General features: G+C 44.2%; 1 protein-coding gene across 2 annotated transcripts in view; it reads right to left on the minus strand.

The window, feature by feature from the left end:
- The window catches only part of COX11 (cytochrome c oxidase copper chaperone COX11), a 118,471-nt gene that overhangs the window by 88,190 nt on the left and 9,460 nt on the right, over positions 1-20,821 (minus strand). For both annotated transcript variants that reach the window (XM_086930859.1, XM_086930860.1), the window contains exon 2: positions 3,988-4,143. In XM_086930859.1, the coding sequence (XP_086786985.1) occupies positions 3,988-4,143 (156 nt within the window). The remainder of the gene's footprint in view (positions 1-3,987; positions 4,144-20,821) is intronic.

The following is a 20,821-nucleotide window of genomic DNA, read 5'->3' on the forward strand; positions in this document are numbered from 1 at the left end:
CGATTGTGGGACTTTCTGTCCCAATCCTTTGGTGTCTCCGTTACATATTTTGGGTACTGATGAGGACCCTGCTTAAAATACCTGCGCTCAGGGGTCAAAAGGTTGATGAATAACCTATGTGGAATGTGTTTTTAAGAATCGGATTGTGGATATCAACACTCGTTTTACAGGTGTTAACTTTGAACATTTTATTTTCCCCATCAGCCACATGTGTGTATATATACATGTATTTATGTATATATGAATACATATATTTCTGTACATAGCACAAATACACTTTTTATGCAACATATATATACTTCACTGCGCCGTCACCTTTTAGGAGAACCTTGTACAAGTATAACATTCTACTGTTCAAATAGATTCATATATTTCTAAATTCCTTAAATGATATGTATAAATAAATGCACTAAAAGTATAACAAACAATCATTTGAGAGCTTTTTCTATACCTATAGTGATATTATTGCTGTGGAAATCAAGGGCTACACTTCCCCTATAGGACCAGTTTATTGTAGAATAATTGTCCATCCCAGGTCCCTGGGTTACTTGGTTGCCCCCTTTTTAGGTCTCGTGATCTACAATGCGCGCAAGCGCATTGAGGGAGCGAGAATTCAAGTAGCCAAAATCCTCGTCAAACCAAGGGCTTTCTGCTGCGGTTTTCTTGAAGTTCACGTGAATCACGTGAACAAACAAGCACGCGCATCAGGCACTCCTCCCACACCACACGGACATCTGTTCATTTCTCCTCCCCCTCCCCAGCCAGCTTCCCCCAGGCCCCTGCTGCTTCACACCCTCATTGCCGCTCGGCCCCCTCCAATGCCCGCCGTGTCGCATTTCTCCTCCCCCCTCCCCTTCTCTGCCTTCCCTACGTCTTGTTATGAATGAAACTAGCAGCCCGAAGACTTTGAGATTAGGTAGTATTCCACTGCAATATTGTACCTTAATTTACTTTAATTATTGAAATGTCTTTAAATTTTTTTTTCTGTCTTTGTATTCTGACAATATCTGGCAAGTGAGAGTTAATCGTATGGAAACAATTGTGTGATCAACGGATATGCTCTTGCAGTGCCTCTCACTAACCTATGCTGTTTAAATATAACTTTAAATATCTATGTCTGCAGTACATAACATTTTATTATGACATGGCATTGTTAGCATTAAAAAACACATTCTTCGTCATTCTACATACTCTTTAGCTGAGTGTCTTGAAACATTAAGATGCATAGTTGGATTGTATTTTATAGTTTTCCGAGGTGGCTTCGCAGAACGTGAACTTATGCTGCATAAAAGGTAATTATTTGCAGAATCTCTCTAGTTTAGTAAAGATCAAGAAATTGGTTTGTAAGTCTGGTTTACGGTCTCTCTGCTTCTGCAGCTGCTATTGACGTTTTACTTATCTTTCCATTTACCTCTGACTTGGCATATTGTTAGCTGATCGAAATAAATCTAATTTTGGTCTGCGAGCTCCTCTGACAGAGTCTCTCGGCCTGTTCTCACTCGGCCTCTACAGGGCAACTCTTCTCATACGCATGCTGTTCGTTGATCGACCACCTGACGTTCCCTTAAAAGCCATGGAGTTCTCTGGGTACCCTGGGCCTCAATGCAAGCCACGAACATTCCTTCTCGAATTTCAGTTGGTTATAAATAGAATGCAGTTTACCCCTCATGGCCCACCTCCCTGTGCCCCTGTATCTTGCTGCACTTTAAGTAGCCGTGCTTCGTGTGCAATAGGCTCCCCAACTCATCTTTAGCTGGGTCTCCTAAACTAGTTAGCCCTAGTGGTCCACGGATATTAGCTGCTGAAATGTAATAAATCTTTGAACTCAGGACCTGGTTCTCAACGCTATTTGCGTGTGCAAGATCTGCATACACGAGCAAATAGATTGTTTTTCATACTTTCCGTGAGACAGCGCACGTCTAAAAAAAAAACAGAGAAAGCCAATAGATCTGGTGTAGGCCAAACGTGTTGGCTTTGCCAGTGCTTGTTATACTGGAGTAACGAAGGATACATTTGCTCACACAACATGTTTCCCTCAGTATCGAGTAACATTTTGTGGTACTGAATGTTTTCCCAGGGAGGATGAATGGTCATTCCAGAGTGGGAAATGCCTTGAAAGTCTGGAAACATTCTAACATGTTTTAAAGAGGTGTTTTGTTTTAGGGTTTTTTCTTGTTGGACCCACTTGAATACTAGAAATAGTAATTTACTCCTCTTATGGGCAGAAGTATTTTTTTTATGGGTGTAGAGGAAGGCATTTTTGCAAAGGTAAACATATTTTCCCCGTGGAGACTTCAAGAAATAGAAAACTCGCAGTTGGGCTAATACAAAGGCATTCGTCCATGTACAGCTGTTCTCTAGAGATGCTTACGGTAGCAGTATATTAACATGAAGTGAGTACGGCAATGATAAACAATCCAAACAAATGGAAAGAACGCACATCTTCTAATTACATAGTACTCCTAAATAATACTTTTCACCAATTTACATGTTACAGTAAATTTCAACTGATTAGCAAAATAGCATTAGTGTCGTTGTGCAATGAGTATGAACAATGAGTATGAACAGTACTGAGAACGGGTCCTTTCCTGCCTTAAAAGAAAGTCCTCTCCTGGCCACAGCCTTTCCATGACTCATTTCTCTACCGCCTCACAAAGCAGCTCTTGCTTTGGCCACCTGAATCAATGCTTGACATCTTCCCATTGTTCTCATCCCCCACCATTTACATCTGGTTGGTGCAGAGTTGTCTTTCAAGCTGGGCCTCATAAGCTTCCAATTGCAGGGACTTCCAGGAATTTTGGTACACGGACTACATTGGGTCTAGAATGGCGAGAGAGCTGCTCACCTGCTCATAAGGGTTAGCAGAAGGAACTGCATTTTTATGCCTTACACAAGTACTTTTAGCCAAAAGAAATACAGTTTAAGGCCCTTTGTTGTCAACAGAGGATGGAAATCATCCACCGGGGCGGAACATAGTCATCGATAATCAGGATGTTCGAATCACACATTTCCTAACTTAAACTGAATTGGCCTTCAGGGTGGAGGGGTGGGATGTCCAGGAGTCTGGGTAGATTGTTTCCACGGGGAACAGGGTCAGTACTGATTTTTATTAGGTGCGCCTCTGTCTTGAGTGGCACAGTGGGCTAAAAACGTTGGTTTGGAATGCTACCCTGAATGCTTGCCACTGGTTAGACTATTTGTAAACATTCATCCCATCACCTTTTAGGTGTTTGATTGCCAGTTCTGTGCCTGGAAACCTGAGACAAGTACAGCTTTCTAAGCCTACCTCTGCCAATGTTTGAGAATTGCAAAAAGTTGTAAATGTGGATCCATTCCAAGAGTACTTCTAGGGGTGCAGATTTACGACTTTGTTGGTAAACCAATCACTATATATGTTTAAGATTCTGATCTAAAAAATGAACAAATAAAAAATTTAGTGAAATCAGAACAAGAGAAACTGGCACAGACATTTCAGACCCAATTTGGTGCCCCTAGAACCAACTGAAACAGGCGCTGGCGTTGCCAATAGGTCTCGCAGTAGGAAAGTTGGAGCTATTGGTTTTGTAAATGACAAAGCCCTTTATGTTTTTAAAATGAAAACAAAAATAAAAGGCATTGTTATTTGCAATTGTAATAGCTCCAACGTTCCTACTGCGAGACCTATTGGCAACGCCAGTGCTTGTTCTAGAAGAAAGGTAGAGAAGTAGCACTCGTCTGAGCTGCAGTCGGCAGAAAAACTTCTAGCTGACTGATGTGCCCACATCACATCAGGTCAGAGAATAACCGTGCCCTTTCAAAGAGTATGGCACACTTACTGTTGCATTTGTTTTCAATTTTGGGAAAAAAAGACAGAAGAATCAAATCATTTATTATTAGATTCAGCGATTTAATTGGAATCAGACAATCAGCAAAAGAAAATCCATTCACAAAAAAAAGACTGTACATGCATTTGCATTCAATGAAACAGTAAATCATTCTGCAACTTACGTATATCTCACTTTGCTGGGGTCTAAAATTCCATTGCAGGCTTGCGTGAACATCTGCGTTAAAAGTGACTTTAATTATTCGGTCTTTGACAGGTTCCATTGCTTCAATTTGGTCAGAACTGTGACCAGATACAGGTGTACCTCCGAGTCCAGTAGCCTAAACAAGAAATGTACAGCATGAATTTAAAGCTGCCATCCCATCCAATCTTTGGTAAAGAAATCATTTTGGTGCATCAGAGGTCCTTTTTAGGAGGCAGTGAAGGGGACCTGGGATGTGTTGGATCTGTAGTGAATAGCTTTTGATGGCGTGACAGTGATGCAGAATAGTATTATATCTATATCATGTTTGATATTCAAATACGCTACATTGTAGGAGTTGTTTGAGAGAGGCAGTTGTAACAAACCTCTGCTTCATGGGTAAGCGATGGCATGACAAAAATAAATTTGCAATTAGTTAAGCTTTATGCAAAGGTCTGGTTTGATTCCAATTTTAATCATGTGATTCATAGAAGAATGGAAATGTCTGCCTGTAATGGAAAGTTCCTAAAAAAAGATTACCATGCCTTGGAAAAACATACTAAAAAAATAATGGTTAATCTCATAAGAAATCTCAGTTTTATCAATTAGGCGAGAGGAATTATAATTGAAATTTACTTCCAGATGTAAGGTTTTCCATAGCTCAATGCAAGTAGGACCAAGACCAGGAATAGCGAGCTTTGAAACCTTCCTCAATACCGATAACTGAAAATGTAATTGTGGCAAGGATTGGCGTGAGGGATCAACTAATTTTACCCAGCAGTTCCTTAGTGAATTTGTAACTTCATTAGGAATGCTTGCCAGGAGTGCTCGTTAACTGAAAGCCTTTACAAAAATATATTAATTAACTATAAAAGGCTATGTCAGATCAAATTCTAACCTCAACCTCTTTCACTAGAAGTGATGCAAAAGTGCCACACAAGTGTCATTGTGAATACAGGTTTATCTCTGGTTCCGACGGTCAAAGTTTGCTCTCAGTTTTCTGGATTTAGGTAAATACAAAATAACGCTTTAAATATACATTATTTGAAGTACTGACTTATTTACAAGTCATGTTATGAAGATAAATGCTGTAAAGGGTCCGTTGAGTACAAAGAAAAAAGCAGTCATTATTTTGATTCAAAATCAACTTGTGGGGAAGTGGTTTGCGGGAAGGAGATTTGTAGGCCGCTGACAAGCTGCTGGCTATATATTATACAAAGAAATATTCAAGTAGTCTGTTTAGAGCTGGCCAACAGATATGGCTGGGGTAAATTAATTTATGGGCAGAAGTAAGGGAGCAGTATTAGCATGCATTTACTAGCATCACGAAAGTATAAAAAGGCTTACACAGAAACAAAACATAGAAGCAGTTCATTCAACAGAAGACACTCCAGATTCTATATTTCAAGCTGATTCCTGTTTGCTTTAGATTTTTGCTGCAGGTCTTAAACGTTCATTTCTAATGCCTATTTCTAAGTTGTGCAAACTACAGCAGAAAGTGAGGCTCGAAACGTAACACTGTCTATGTTTAGATTATTTAACGAAAGTTTAGCAAGTGGTGCGAGGAAAAATATTGTCTTGGCCATCTGCAGTCTTCCTTCAGCAAGGTTATTCACCGTTTGGAGACACTTGTAATGTATTCTCCCTTCCACAGATAACAGGACAGTTTCGTTATGGTTATAATGCTTTATTCTAACTATTACCAACAGAGAGTGCCGAGCCTGTGGCTTCTCCGGCTCCGGCACTCGAAATGAAGCACAGCGCGCTTCACCTAAAATGGCGGATCGGCGTGCTACGTCATCACGTCGATCCGAGCACTAGAGTGCTAACTCTACATATCTCCCCCTTTTATATACATTCAATGCACTGTGGAGTCACTGTCCATCACTCATGTCATAGTCCCGAAATCTGGCTGGCCTCATCACTGCTCGGCCCCCTCTGGTGCACCTTATCGGGGTGGAGGTCACTTCTCTCTCACTAGATCTCCCCAGGATATCTCCCCCCTCTTCTCGGCTGCTTCCCGCCTTCGGGCTCTCCTGGGACCTCTGTTCCTGCCAGGGCATCTCTCTGCTGGGCGATCTCGCTGCTCCTTGCTCGCCCCTTGTGTTCCTTCTTTCAGTCTCTTCTTCCTCCATGGCCTGTTCGTGCTCCACCCCGCTTCTCTCCATCTCTTCCAGATCTTGTTCGCCCATGTCCCACTGTAGTACTTTGTTGCATCTCGCCATGCGGTCTTGGGACCATACGTTCCTGTCACTAAGCAGGGCAGCTCTGTTGTACACCTCCTTGACTTGGAGAGGTCTACTGTACTTGCTGTCCCCCTTCCTCTGCAGCACCGCCAACTTAACTCTCACCCATTCTCCTTCTTCTAATACCGTGTGTCTCACGTTCCTTCTAGAGTTATAGTGTTTCGTGTACACTGCTTGGGCCTTTTTCTAAGTTCGCCTGGACCACAGCTGGCGACCATTTGCTGGTTACCGTTTTCTCCTTCCAACCCCTGTTGTCCTTTGTGAATGGATCTCGGCCCCTCAATATCTGGAATGGGCTATACCCCGTGCTCGTCGGAGTGATGCGGTATGCCCAGATCATTTGCCATATCTCTCTTTCCCAGTCCTTGTCTCTCAATATTGCTGCCTGTATGGATCTCATCAGTAAATGATTAAACCGTTCCACCAGCCCGTTTCCCGCTGGGTGTAAATTTTTTATTATGTATAGTTGATTAAAACCAGTACAATCGTTACATTTAAAACAGTTTCTTAAAATGTGTTAAAAGGGTAGTCTGTGTAATTGTCCTTACCGAAAACCCTACGGTGAGAGACCGAGGGTAGTTATTTAGCAGTGTTCCCTGAGCCGGGGCGGGCTAGGCATTTGTAGCCCAAAGATCGTCCGTTAGGTTCCAGAACCAGTGGTAGCTGCAAGTTGTAGATTTGGTAGTCTTTGCTCTATAGTAGTCAGAAACTTGATGTATCTACAATTCAGTTTTGTGTTCGCAGGGTTCAAGCATGCAAGCACAGCCTGCCTTCGCGTGCTGGTCCCTATCTGCTTGAGCTGGTCCCTTAGTAGCTGTCGGCGGGCTTGTCGGAGCTCTTCGCAGAGACAGGTCAGGTGGAGTATGTCTCCTGTTGCTAGATTGCAGAGCTGACAGGCTTCATGGCCATTGCTCCTGAGCCATGGTGGTTGGTTCTCTCTGCTGGGCAGGATCCCTAATCTATATTTCAAAAACTTCAGTTTAGTGATTTTGGGTAGCCCTGGCTGAAATAAAGTTGTGGTGTCAGGGATTTATACGTATTTAAAGTCATCCACGCATGGTTTCTTTTAGCAAAAGCGGCTTTGTCCTCTGTTAGGGAAAGAGTTTTTACGTTCGTCCAAATCACTTTTTTAAACAGGTTGTGCCCCAGTTGCATGTCAGAAAGTGCGGATGCCTTGACAGCCCCCAATGCTGCCTTCAAGGAGGAGCATGCCTGAGATACATCCGTGCTTTGTATATCTTTCCACAGCATCGCGTTTAAGGTGTCATTGGAGGCAGAGCGGAGTTTGTGACAGCAGATAATGTAGGCTCCTTGTCTTGCAAGGTCTTGTTTTTTTAAGCCGAACTCCAGCCGTATTTGGGCAGGCGAGGTGTAAGACGGGAGTGAGAACAGAGTTCTATATGCTTTTACCTGGATGTTATCTAGGTTCCTGGAGTCTCTTCCTCGTAGTGTCTCGCTGCCGTAGGAAATTGAGGGGAGCAATTTAGCCTGAATGACTTTTAAGTATGGTGTCAGGTTTGGCCCCGATAGTTGGTTTGCTAGATTTTTCAGTGTGATGGCGATCAAGGCCCCTCTTCTTTTGGTTTCCTCCATCTGCGTTTCCCGCTGGGTGGTATATGGATGTATGCTTAGCAACTATGCCATTCCTCTTCATGAATTTGGCCCACTTATCTGAGGTGAACTGCGGACCATTGTCGCTTAGTATTCGTTTGGGGATCCCTTCCCTCAGGAAAGTGTTGGTTAGGAATTTTTGTACTGTTTCTGTGTTCATTTCCTCTTCCACCCTCACATCTGGCCATTTGGAGTACCTGTCAATGAGCACACATACGTATTTCTGTGTCCCTTGTCCATCAAGAATTGGACCCAGAATGTCAATCGACAGTTCTTCCCATGGGTTCAAGGGGGTGTCTAATTTCCCCAAGGCTCAGTGGTTTTAGGGTCTTGTCTGCTTGCTGGCATTGGGTACACTCCCTGACATGGCGTTCTGCTTGTATATCCATGCCTGGCCACCAGTACCATTCCTTAGCCCTTAATTTAGTCTTCCCTATTCCCAAATGTCCTTCATGTAGCAGGGTGAGTAGTCTGGGGATGATTTCTCTCGGCGGTATCACCTTGTCTCCTCGGTATATGAACACTCCTTGGTCATCCACAGAGAGTTCCTTTCTCACCTCATAGTACCTCCGTAGGTACCCCCTCAGATGTCTCTTCTCCGGCCATCCCTACAGTATGCATTCCGTTACCTCCTTTAAATCCTGGTCTTCTCTGTAGTTTTCCTCCCATTCTTGGTTGCTGATGTCCCTTTCCTGGTCCTCCGTCAGCGCTACCATTTCTTCCATGGCCTCCTGATCCTCTTCTTCCATTTCCATCGAAGCCGCCCGGCTCAAGTAATCTGCCACTTTGTTCCTGTTGCCAGGGATGTATTCTACATCATATCTATATTCTAGGAGCTTCAAGGTCATCTTTGCGATCCTGGGAGTGGCGCTGGCATGTCCACTGGACGTGAGTACCTTTACCAGGGGCTTGTGATCTGTTTTCAATTGGAATCTTGTTCCCCATAGAAATTGTCTGTATCTGGTCATAGACCACACCACAGCTAGCATCTATTTTTCTATGAGGCTGAATTTCCTTTGTCTCGCTCAGCACTTGGGATGCGAAACTCAGGGTCTCCACCACTCCTTGCCCCCTGTCTTGCATCAGGACTGTGCCCAGTCCTTTGTCGCTGGCGTCGGTGGTGAGGATTGTTTTCCCTTGCGGATCATATCCCTGTAACGGTATCGCCTGCACCACGTTTCTCTTAATGCTCTCAAACTCTTCCTGGGTTTCCTCCGTCCATCTGAACATCATCTTCTCCCGCGTTAACTGCCTCATGTGATGGGTATTTGTTGCAAAGTGAGGGACAAATTTGCTATAATATTCGGCCATACCCAGGAATGACCTGACCTCTTCCTTGTGGGTTGGTGGTGGTGCCTCGCAAATGGCCCTCACATTTTCTGTCTTCGGGGTGATGCCTTGCACCCCAATCTCGTGTCCTAGGTAGGTCACCTTCTCCATTCCTAGCCAGCATTTCTCCCACTCGGCCGTTAATCCTCTCTCTTCCAACACTCTCAGTACCTTAGATAGCTTTGCATTATGATCCATTCTGTCCTTACCCATCACCAGGATGTCGTCCTGGAAGTACTGGATGCCTTCCATGTTCTTGAAGAGTTAGTGCATCAATTTTTAAAATACTGCAGCCGCCGACGCCAGTCCGAACGGCATCCTACAGAACTGGTAGCACCCAAAGGGTGTGATGAACAAGGTGAGTATCCTGCTGTCCGGATGCAATGCTATTTGGTGGTAGGCTGAGGTTAAGTCGATGGTGGAGTACCACTTGATTCCTCTGGTCTTTGCCAGCATCTCCTCAATGCGTGGCAGCGGGAACTTCTCCACCACAATGTTCTTGTTTAGTTCGCGCAGGTCTACACAGAGCCTGACCTTGCCACTCGGTTTCATCACCACCACCAATAGCGCTAGCCACTCTGCACACGTGATAGGCTCTATTATGCCCTTCGTCTCCAACTCCTGGAGTTCCACTTGCACTGCTTCTTTCACCGCCAATGGCAAATTCCTTACTCTGTGTGCTACCGGCTTGGCTTCTGCTTTCAGGATGATCTTGTGTGCGAACATCTCCAGCTTCGCTACTTTCCCGCCGAACACTCTGGGGTAGTCTTACTTCCATTTCTCCAAGTTCGGCCATTGCTCCGGTTCCGTTAGTAAGACTTGCACGGCCCCTCCCGGGTCCAACTTGATGCCAAGGTCTCCCTGGTCCATCCACCCCAGCACCGACGGTCCTTTCTCCGAGACATACAGTTTGCAGTATGCACAGCGTCCTTTGAATTCAAATTTGAGTGGTCTGAAACCCACCATGGGTATTCGGTCACCATTGTGCGATACTGGTCGTATGTCCAACTTCTCCAGCTCTGGCCCCAGTTGCGGCCTAAACTTTTCATCCCATACTGCTCGTTGCACTATTGTGTAGGGTGACCCCGAATCCGCCACTATGCTGATTGGTACTCCTCCAATGTGCATGTCCAGTACTGGTTTGCTTGATCTCTTGGTGTCCACACACATCACTTGGTCGTAGATGCACAAGACCGTGTCATCCTTTTCATGATCGCTGTCCTCTCGACCGTGGTCCACAAATTTCACTACACTCTTCGCCATCTTCCTCCGACACACCTTCTCGTAGTGCCCCACGATCCCGCAGAACAGACATTTGGCGCGGAATGCCGGGCACTTCCTATCATGCGCTTCGTGAGATGTGCTGCCGCACCGATAACAGGGGTTCCTGGCGCCCTTCGCGTAGTTTCCAGGTGGTCCTGGGTTTCCTTGCCATTTGATCGGGCACTTCTGTGGCGTTCCCTTGCTCCTGTTATCTCTTCTGGGGCCTCCTCTTCAATTCTATTTACTATGGGTCTGGCTAGCGTTTCCTTTCTTGCAGCCTCTGCGCAACGCCTCGCCAATTCTGCTTTTTGTAAATTGCCATTACCTCCTTCAGGGAGGAGTCCCCATTGGCCCACAGCTTTCCCTGCTCCGCTTTACTCGTCATGTGCATCACTATCTGATCCTTTATGAATTAGTCGTGGACATTCGCATATCTGCACGTGGACGCTAGCTTTCTGAGCGCCGCCACATTTTCCTCGATCGACTCCCCTACTTCCTGTTTGCGTTGTTGGAAGTTGTATCGGTCAATTGAGACGCAGACGGCCGGTCTGTAATGTTCATTTAGTTCTTCTTTCGTATGGGCATATAAGTCATCGTCCGTATCCTGTCTCTGTTTGGGTACCAGATTCTTGAACACCCTCAGCCCTTCCGGGCCTAAGTTGTGAAGCAGTATCCTCCTTTTCCTCTTGCTGGTGAATGGTTCTTCATTCCCGTCCTCTAGCACCTCTATATAGTTGGAAATGTAGTCCTTCCAGTCCTCCCACTTGATTAGGGGTTCGCCTGGTTTTGGTAGAAACGGTATGGGCGCCTTCGTTGAGGACGCTTGTGCGCACATGGTTTCGCGCATCTCTCCCGATGTGGTCTCGCCTTGTCCCTTAGGGCTCCCTGGTGCGTTATCTGCCCCTTCTCTTTTCGGGCTCAGTGGAGTGCTTCGGGCCTCGCCGACGCCACTGCCCCCTGAAGTCGCCAGTGCTATGCCCAGTTGGTCTGTGGCCGGACGCAGTGGTCCTGTGTCTCTGGTCTGTAGTCCGCCCCTGGCTGGGTAGATGTGTGCACCAGCCGCCCTGCTGTTGTGGCCCCTTGGCGTTCCGCCCCCTTCGCCCTGCTTGCGTGGGGTTGTCTATGTACAAGGCCCTTGTACCTGGTGTCTTGTGTGTATTGTCCTTGCTCTCTGCAGCACTGGGGGTCCAACCACGGCCCTGCCGCGCTCGCTGTTGTCCTTTCCGGCGTGCGCTGTGAATTGGTGTCTCTGCCTGGTATGTATTATCTGCACGAGGGTTGGTTTTGTGTATTTCTGCGTGGTTCCGTTTTTTTTTTCCTTTTCAACCGGTCCTCGTCGCCATTGTAATGTATTCTCCCTTACACAGATGACAGGGCAGTTTCGTTATGGTTATAGTGCTTTATTCTAACTATTACCAACAGAGAGCGCCAAGCCTGTGGCTTCTCCGGCTCCGGCACCCGAAATGAAGCACAGCGCGCTTCACCTAAAATGGCGGATCGGCGTGCTACGTCATCACGCCGATCCGAGCACTAGAGTGCTAACTCTACAACACTCATGTTGTTTTACATCAGCTCCGGTACTACGCACAGTTAACTGACAAGACAGTGATTTCATTTAACTACACTTAAACGTCTTTTGAGGAACCTCTTTGGTGGGAGTGCTGAAATTGCTCTGACAATATGAAACAACAGTTGCACGTGCGTTAGATAACTAGTTCAAAAGAATTTATTAGAATTTGAGGCAGTAAATAATTAGTTAAACATAATAAAAAGTGATACAGTTGATGAGTATCAATAAAGAGTAATATATCATGGCGGCTAAGTTACAAATAATTCCTTGGATAAATTGAATATAAATATTGAAGCAAACAAATAATTAGTGACCAGGATAACAAAAAGCATCAACAGTATCACTATGCAATAAAGAGAGGAGAACTAGCAAGAGAAAGGAGAAAATGAGAAAGAAAAGAGAAAGGAAAAGAGAAAGAAAGCGGGGAAAGAAGAGAAAGGAAAGAAAGGATAGAGAAACGAATTCCTGTAGGGTTCCACAAAACAAAACATACAAGACACACCTAATCAGGCAACACAAAGGGATATTGAGCAACCAAACCTTTCGATGCTAAATCCATATAAGCATCTAAAGCTCTCCAAACACTACTAGAGATCAAAGGAGAGAGATGAGCCTCATCAACCGAAGTATGTGCACTTCTCAAAAAGGAAACCCATGCCCACCAGGTGTGGTATGAGACTGAGGAAAAAGACTTCCATTCCATAAGTTGTAATTCTAAGGAATCTAAAGGCAACGGGATTGGAGAGGCCAAGGGACCCAGTATAATCATGGGAAAAGAAAGCTGGAATTGAACATCAAATATTAACATAAGATGCTTATGTATCAAATCCCAAAATGATTGCAGAAGAGAACACTCAAAAAACATATGTGGAAAAGTGCCAGCCGATAAGCCACAACTCCAGCATATGTCGTCTTCCTTGAGAGACAGGGAATACAATCAAGCCGGAGTCCAATGAAGGAGATTGATAGAAAAGAACTTAGACTGGATTAGAGAAGGAGTAATTTTGTTACGCAGAGACATCTTCCCAATTAACTGCCAAGAATCTGGTGAAATATGTTCTGTAAGATCAGGAGCAAAATGGTGCAACCATTTGTGCTGGGTAACCGTATGCTGAACAGAAGTATTGGAAGATAAAAATGTATAGATTTTGGAAGCTACATGATCAGTTCTAATCCACAAATGAAATAATGTAACGGTAGGTGAATTGGGAACCAATCGTAATTTAGCAAGAGTAACTTTAATTTTTAGAAAGGTGTAGAAGTCTAAGTTAGTGAGAGAAAATTGTTGAGCTAAGGAGGAGAAGGGTAACGGATCATTATTTGCATCATAAAGATGACGCACAAGCGATATCGCCTTAGTAGCCCAATAAGACATCAACTTGTGATCAATAACAATTTTAATCTTAGAATTACGCCAAATTGAGGACCATCGTGATTTGTGAAGAGGAGTAGCAACTCTTTTGTCGACCAACCGGACTGCTGAAATGGTATCTAAAATGATCGAACGAGAAAACGGAATAGATAAAGTAGAAGTGGTTAAAAGCGAAGAAGGTGGCAAAGGAGCAGAAAGCTCTTGTTCAATGACCAACCAGGAGGGCATATGATCAGGATCCAAAGAAAACCAAAGTGCTCCTTGAGAGGCTAAAAAAGCAACTTGGTATTTCTCCCAATCACTGAAATTGCAACCCCCCATATCATAAGGCTTTAATAAAGAATCTGTAAGCAATTCTAGCTCGTTTGTCATTCCAGAGAAATTTAGAGGTGATGACATCCATCTCATGAAAAAAAGAAGAGGATAATTTCACCGGGAGCATAGCTGATACAAAATTAATGATAGGTGTTATCGTCATTTTCAAAGTTTAGAGACGACCCCACCACGAAATATGTTTCGGAGACCAGCACTTTGATTATAGTCTGGGCTTCATTATACGCTACAGTATCAGAAAGGGTACCACAAAACCAAATCCCTAAATATTTAAGCTGTTTAGATTGCCATTTAAAACCTGCAGAACCCATGTGTGCTGGGAAACAATAAGCATTTAAGGGAAACATCTCAGTTTTGTTCCTATTAAGGGTATAACCCGAAACTTTATAAAAAAGAGAAATGGTGGCGGTAATGGCAGGAATGGCCAATACTATGTCATCAGACAAAATAAGAACATCGTCTGCGTAGGCAGCAGTCTTCATACAGTGGGAGCCGAAATTAAAGCCTTTAATGTCTGGGTGGAGAACAATCAATCTGAGGAGCGGGTCAATAGATAATAAAAATAATAAAAATAAAAGCGGAGATAAAGGACAGCCTTGTCTGGTGCCTTGGCAAAGGTTAAAAAAAGACGACGTATCCCCACTAACTCGAATGTTGGCTCTAGGTTGAGCATAGAGGGACATAACCATGTGAACAAAAGAGTCCCCAAGGTTATGTGCACATAGAACAGCACGTAGAAAAGGCCAAGAGACCTTGTCAAAGGCCTTTTCAGCATCAAGGGCCAAAGCTGCAGCCGATAGATTAGAACGTTTAGCTGAACTCAAAATAGGACAGAAGGTACGAATGTTGTCCCTAGCGAGTCTACCCTTGACAAATCCCGTCTGAGAAGGGTGGACAAGCTTAGGAATATAAGCCTCCAAGCGTCTGGCTAAAATCTTGGCAAAAATCTTAGCCTCCATATTAAGAAGGGAAATAGGACGAAAGTTCTTGGGATCGGAATGATCCGTACCCTCTTTAGGGATCACCACAATAGTGGCATCAGCTGCCGAACCCGAAACAGCCCTTGCTTGAATAAAGGCATCAAAAACTGACTTAAGACGAGGAACAACAGAGGGAAGATAGGTCTTATAAAACAAAATGGGGAAACCATCCGGACCGGGAGCTTTCCCAGACCGCGTGGCTTTGATTGCAGCAATAATTTCCTCAGAGGTAATCGAACCACCCAATTTGGTACTATCCTCCACAGACACAGATTGAATAGTAATCGTCTTCAAAAATTCCTGACATTGGGGAAAGGATGCTTGATTGGTGGGAGTATAGAGCTTACTGTAAAAATCTCGGAATACATCAAGAATCTCTATAGTCTGAAATGTTTTAATTCCCGAGCTATCATTGACAGAGGAAATCTGAGAGGATCGAAAAGAAGACTCCTGAAACTTCAAAGTAGCCGCAAAAATTTTACCTTCTCGGTTTTTTAAAAGTAGCCGTTTAGATTTCTGAGCCTGTACCCCTATATGAGCTCTCTTAGTAACAATAGTGTTGTAGGAATACTTTAAATTCTTAATGGACTGTAAGCATTTGTTGTCCTTAGAGTTGCGATAGAGAGATTCTTGCTTTTTGATTTCATCCGCTAAATCAGCAAGTTCCTTTTTGATGGTAGCATTTCTAGTCGCCATACGCTTAATAATGTGACCACGAAGAGTGCATTTAAAAGCATACCACAAGACTATTGGATAAGAAACGGAGCCTTCATTGTCAGCGAAAATATATCAATTTCTTTGGAAATGGCCACTATTTGAGAGTCATCATGCAAAAGCTCAGTATTTAATTTCCAAGAACGAGGACGCGATTTAGGAGCAAAGGACAGAAGTGTAAAGGAAACAGCTGCATGATCAGAGACAAGAATAGGATGAATGTGCGGGGAAGAGGAAGACTGCACAAGAGACGAATGAACGAAAAGATAGTCAATACGAGAAAAACTAGAATGGGGAGAGGAAAAAAAGGAAAAGTCACTACCCGTAGGATTATGAAGACGCCAAATATCTTGAAGATGAGTCAAAGAACACATATTCGTCATCTGCTTATGAGCTTTAGGTGGACGGAAGCTAAATGCAGAACTTCTATCTAACAAGGGGTCCATTGGTAAATTAAAATCTCCACCCACAATTAAATTACCTTTATGCGGTGTGTCAGCTAATGTTTTAGTAATTGTTCGCCAAAAGGAGGGATCATCAATGTTTGGAGCATAGATATTCATAACATAAAGATCATCTGTACCATTCGAGACCTTGGATAGTAACCATCTGCCCTCCAAATCATGTTCAGTGGAGATCACAGAGAGACCAGAATTCTTAGAAATTAACGTTATCACCCCATTCTTTTTGCCCAAGGCCTCCGAACAAACAACGTCAAGAACCCAATCCTTCTTCAAAACAAGGCCTCCTTGGAGGAGACTTTCGTTTCTTGTAAAAGAATCAAATCTGAAGATAAGGATTTACAGTAGTCCAGAATTTTTGATCTTTTCACCGGATGATTCAATCCTCTAACATTAAGGGACAGCACATTCAAGCCCGGCATATTCCTACCAGAAAAGGTAAATCATAGTACATAGATAACAGGAAGGAGAGACCAACGACAACAGAAGACCACCAGTGTCGTATGACAGACAACACAAGAGGAGAACCCCAAGAAGAAATTTGTGAAGAGAAGTAAGAAGGGAAAAAGGAGAAAAGTGAAAGAACTAGTGGAAGATTGAAGAAGAGAGAGATAAAGAGAGAGAAGAGAGATAGAAGGAAAAGAGAAGGAGGAATAGAAGCACCATAAAGAAATAGAGAGAAAAAGAGAAAAAGACCCACCAGGGAAGGTCAATACAAACTCGTACCTGGGGAGAACATGGAAGCGGGAGGGAAGAGGGATGCCGGGACGTATATAATAGTAAAAGTAGCAACGCTAAACCAGACAGAAAGGAAAGAAAGAGGCCAGAAAAGGATAGAAGAACCATAACGATGGAAGAACTCAGAGTGGGATAGAAGAAAAGAAAATCTGTAACAAGCCTCTAAATCAAAGCATATCCAGGAGTATAAGGGTGCATCATACAATAAGCTAAGGATCTAATGAAGAATTATGAGCAGCAGAAGTGCTAAGAAAATGCAATCAACAAAGTAAACAAGCAAAATATCCCTAAAGATAAACAACCATCTCATATAAGTAGCATAGATACATATATGTAAACTTGAAGTCTGAGAAATATTAGAGGAGAAAACATCATAAATAAAGGGAAAGACATACTGAAATTTCATATATAGGCATAAACAATTAGTAATATAAGAAACATAGCAATATGCAGAATGAACGCAAGAAAAAAAAAAGAAAACAGAAAAAATTATAATAGCAAAGCATCATGAATCAATATGAAACGCAAGTAGCAAGACATAGAGGGTCAACAGAGATAATGAGTAAAGCATGGAGAGAAAGAGCACAGTAGGGTCAAAAATGAATAATACATAAGGTATCGGAAAGAATGAGAGTATTGCAACAAAACTAACCAAAACAACGCAATGTAGAACAAACAAAAGACCATGGAACAAAACATGCTAAGTAAAAAGAATAAAACGACCAGAAGACATACGTTGAGCACCAATAAAAGTCTGTTGTGGTACAGGAAACAAGAGAACTGAACGAAGCAGAAGTAATTAGGACATACGAAAGGCATATAACAGTGGCAAGGGAAAAGGAGGTGGAGTATACATTCTCAGTCCGAAGAATATAAGAAAGAGAGAAAGAAAAGACAGAAAGACTAATTACACAAGTAAACAAAGGACCAATGACAAAGGCTGGATGAAAGAAACGCAATCAGAAGAACCAGGGAAGAAGAGCCGAAAAAGGCCAATGCAGTAATATAACGCGGAGAGGAAAACCAAACGAACAAAAGTACAAAGTGAACAGCAAACTTCTGACCAACTACAGAGAACTACGGGGGGGGAACCATAGTCAACATGTAACACTAAACAGTGACACATGTGAGATGGAAAAATGTAAAGTCACAGAAAAAACATAAAAATCAAGAACCAGAAGGAACTGGAGCAGGCGACAAATCCATCTGTGATTCAGATTGATTATCAAGAAAAGAGGAAAGATCAGCAGGTTCATCAAAAATTCTGTAGCGGCCCATGAAGGTGATACGAAATTTGGAAGGGCCAGCAAAAGAAAAAGGAATGTTCATGTTCAACAGACGCTTCCGCAGATTGAGGAAACCCTTTCTACGAATCACAGTATCTCTCGCAAAGTCTTGCAAAATAGAAATGCGATGGCCCTCCCAAGTCACAGATTTGACCTTCCTCATATGTGCCAAAATTTGCTCTGAATGTTGGTGACGCAATGGCTTGAAGATTACCGCTCTTGGGCTTGTAGAAGATTTAGACCTGAAGGAGGGTACACGATGAGCCCTCTCAATCTCAAAGTCTCTCAGAAACGAAATCTGCAAGGTAGAAGGAAGCCATTGGGAGATAAAGTCAATCATCGAAGATGCTGACTTCTCTGCATCCTCAGGGAGGCCAAAAATTAGCAGGTTACTTCTCCTGTTACGATCTTCCTGCTCCGTAAGGTCTCTCCTCAAAGCAGCTGTTGAACGATCCATTTGTTGAAGAGACCGTGAGTGTTGGTGCGTAGTACCTTCCACACCACTAATGCGAGTTTCAGCAGCAAACATTGACTCCTGAAAATACCCATAGAATCAGGCTTAAAAGAGCCCTCCTGCGTGGGTGGTGGGAGCTGAGGGGGGGGGGGAGAATGGGAGTTGGGGATAGTTCAAGGGAATTCTGAAGAAAGACGGGGGGAATTCAAAAGCAGACATACACACTCCTAAGTGAAAGGGTCATGATTGCTGATGATATTCATGCTTGTAACATCCTCCTGATTGACGCCGCCCGACCTCCGGGTTGTGGGCTAAAAGGCTGTGTACGGAATGAAGAAGCGGAGAGAAGAATGAGGAGCCAGGGATACAATGGATGTACGGAAATATTCGACGTACTGTAAGTCTGCAATAGAAATTACTTTAAAAAAAAAAATTGGAGAGAGGCTTTGACACTTAACCTTTAGGGGCCGAATTCTGACCCCACTAAAGATCAAGATCTGCATTCCAGGGGAGACATCTGTGGTTCAATGGGAAATCCCTTAAACCACCCCTAACTTCAAAGACACACAACAGTATAACTACTGGTGGCATTGTTGAGCTCAGGGTGAAATAAATAAGCTTGCGGGGACCCAGGACTAGAGAACCCGGACTGAGTGGTGCGCATTGCCAGAGGACTCTGTTGTGCACATGGAGGATAACTGCCTATGAAGGTGACCTTGTGCCCTTTCTGAATAGTGATCTAAAAAGAAGCGAGCAACCCAACATACCCTTGAGGGTTTGGGCAAAGAGTTCTGAATAGTGGCTGGCCTGGCCGGAAACCTGCTGAAATGTGGCGCCCTGAAGAGTGCTTTCCCAAGGCCCAGAGATCCCAGGGACATCAAAGCTCCCCCGCGAAGGACCTACACCATCTACCTGTGACACCTGGAGAGCGGTGCCCTCTCAAGTGCCCACTTCAGATACTGAATCCCAACCGATAGCGGGGAACTAAGCTAACACTTGTGCCTTGAGACCAGATTGTCTAGTGTGGAGCCCCATAAATCTTGCCCGCATCTAAAGAGTGTGGTCCCTAAACTGCAGGGACCCTGACATTCATAAGCGTCTAGTTGGTGGTGAGCGGATTCTCCAATTGCGGGACTCCGCATGGCTTGTTTCGTCAATCGTGCCACATCTATCTCTCTCGTGCCTCACGACGCCTTGTGGAAATTGAAGAAATTGATGTACATAAACAGCGTTTATTTCCCTTTTTCCACTCCTCTCCCTGTAAGCACCATAAATACCGTAAATTATTGACCACATCACTCTGCCAGTAAAAGCCCGTACCCATATGTACATGACAGCCATTCTAGGCACCATGGCCTTTTACCCATTGGAATCCCCGGCTTCCCTCCTGCGCTTATCTTAAACCCCCTCTCTCATGCATAGACCATGAAACCCTTTCCCTCTGCGCGACCCTGCTATGAAAGGCGACCCTTCTGCTTGACCCGCGCAAACCCCCCATCTCCTCTTGAAGAGGCATCCTTCGCCTCAGCTGACATAGCCCTCCCCAACTGCACCTGACTGCTCTCTCTCTCTCTCATGTACGGGTCATAAGATCTCTCTCTCTGTGCGACTCTGTCCCTGTGCACACCCTGGCTTCCCCCCTCCCCTTCTCCCTCACACGAGCAAGTCATAAACCTTCTTCTTCTGCAAGACCCTGTCCTTGGGAGTCACGGCCGCGCCTGACCAACACCTCCTTTCCTTTTATGAATAACCCCCCTGTTAAGTAAACCCTCCCTCCGCGATGGACTGTCCACACATGTCCGAGGCCATCGCCTAAGCCGGAAAATACTGTTTATTGCCCCTTATGGTATGGAGTCACTCCTCTTCAAAGAACCCACTATTGATCCTGGCTTCCCCACCCCTTGGGATACGATCAGGCGCGCATCTCCTAATAATCAGCGGAACACTCAGCTGCGTCATTGCCCCCTCCCTTATCTACAGTTCAAGGGTCTCTATTGATAACATATGTGGGGTAGGATTGACACGAGGATTATAGGGATGTCTTTTCTTTGTGTCACAATGTCCTGATTGTAATGCCAAGTGATTTGTAAGGTATAAAAGAAGATGTCTCAGCTCACTTGTTAGAGCACCTCCCGACAGACACTGTGTTTCGTGTCCGAAATGACAGGCTCTCCTCATGAGTAATAAACTCTGTTCTTGATTCCTGCTTCCAGCTCCCGTCTCTTTATTTGGTAATTATTCAGAATGGAAACTAAGAGGCGTCTTGCGCCAGCAGCCTGGGCATCGAGGGTAATTTGGGCTCACCTTTTACAGCCTGCCTGCTCATTGCGTGCGGTGTCCGAATCACAGGGTGTGACCCTTGGAAGTGGGGGTGTACCTGTAGTAGTGCCTCATTCTACCTTGTGTGGCTCCGCTGAACTTACGCCTGTGTGTGTTGACAGGACTGGTCTGGTGCAACCT

The sequence above is a fragment of the Lissotriton vulgaris genome, chromosome 7 (genome assembly GCF_964263255.1).
Source record: "Lissotriton vulgaris chromosome 7, aLisVul1.2, whole genome shotgun sequence".
Lineage (NCBI taxonomy): Eukaryota > Metazoa > Chordata > Amphibia > Caudata > Salamandridae > Lissotriton > Lissotriton vulgaris.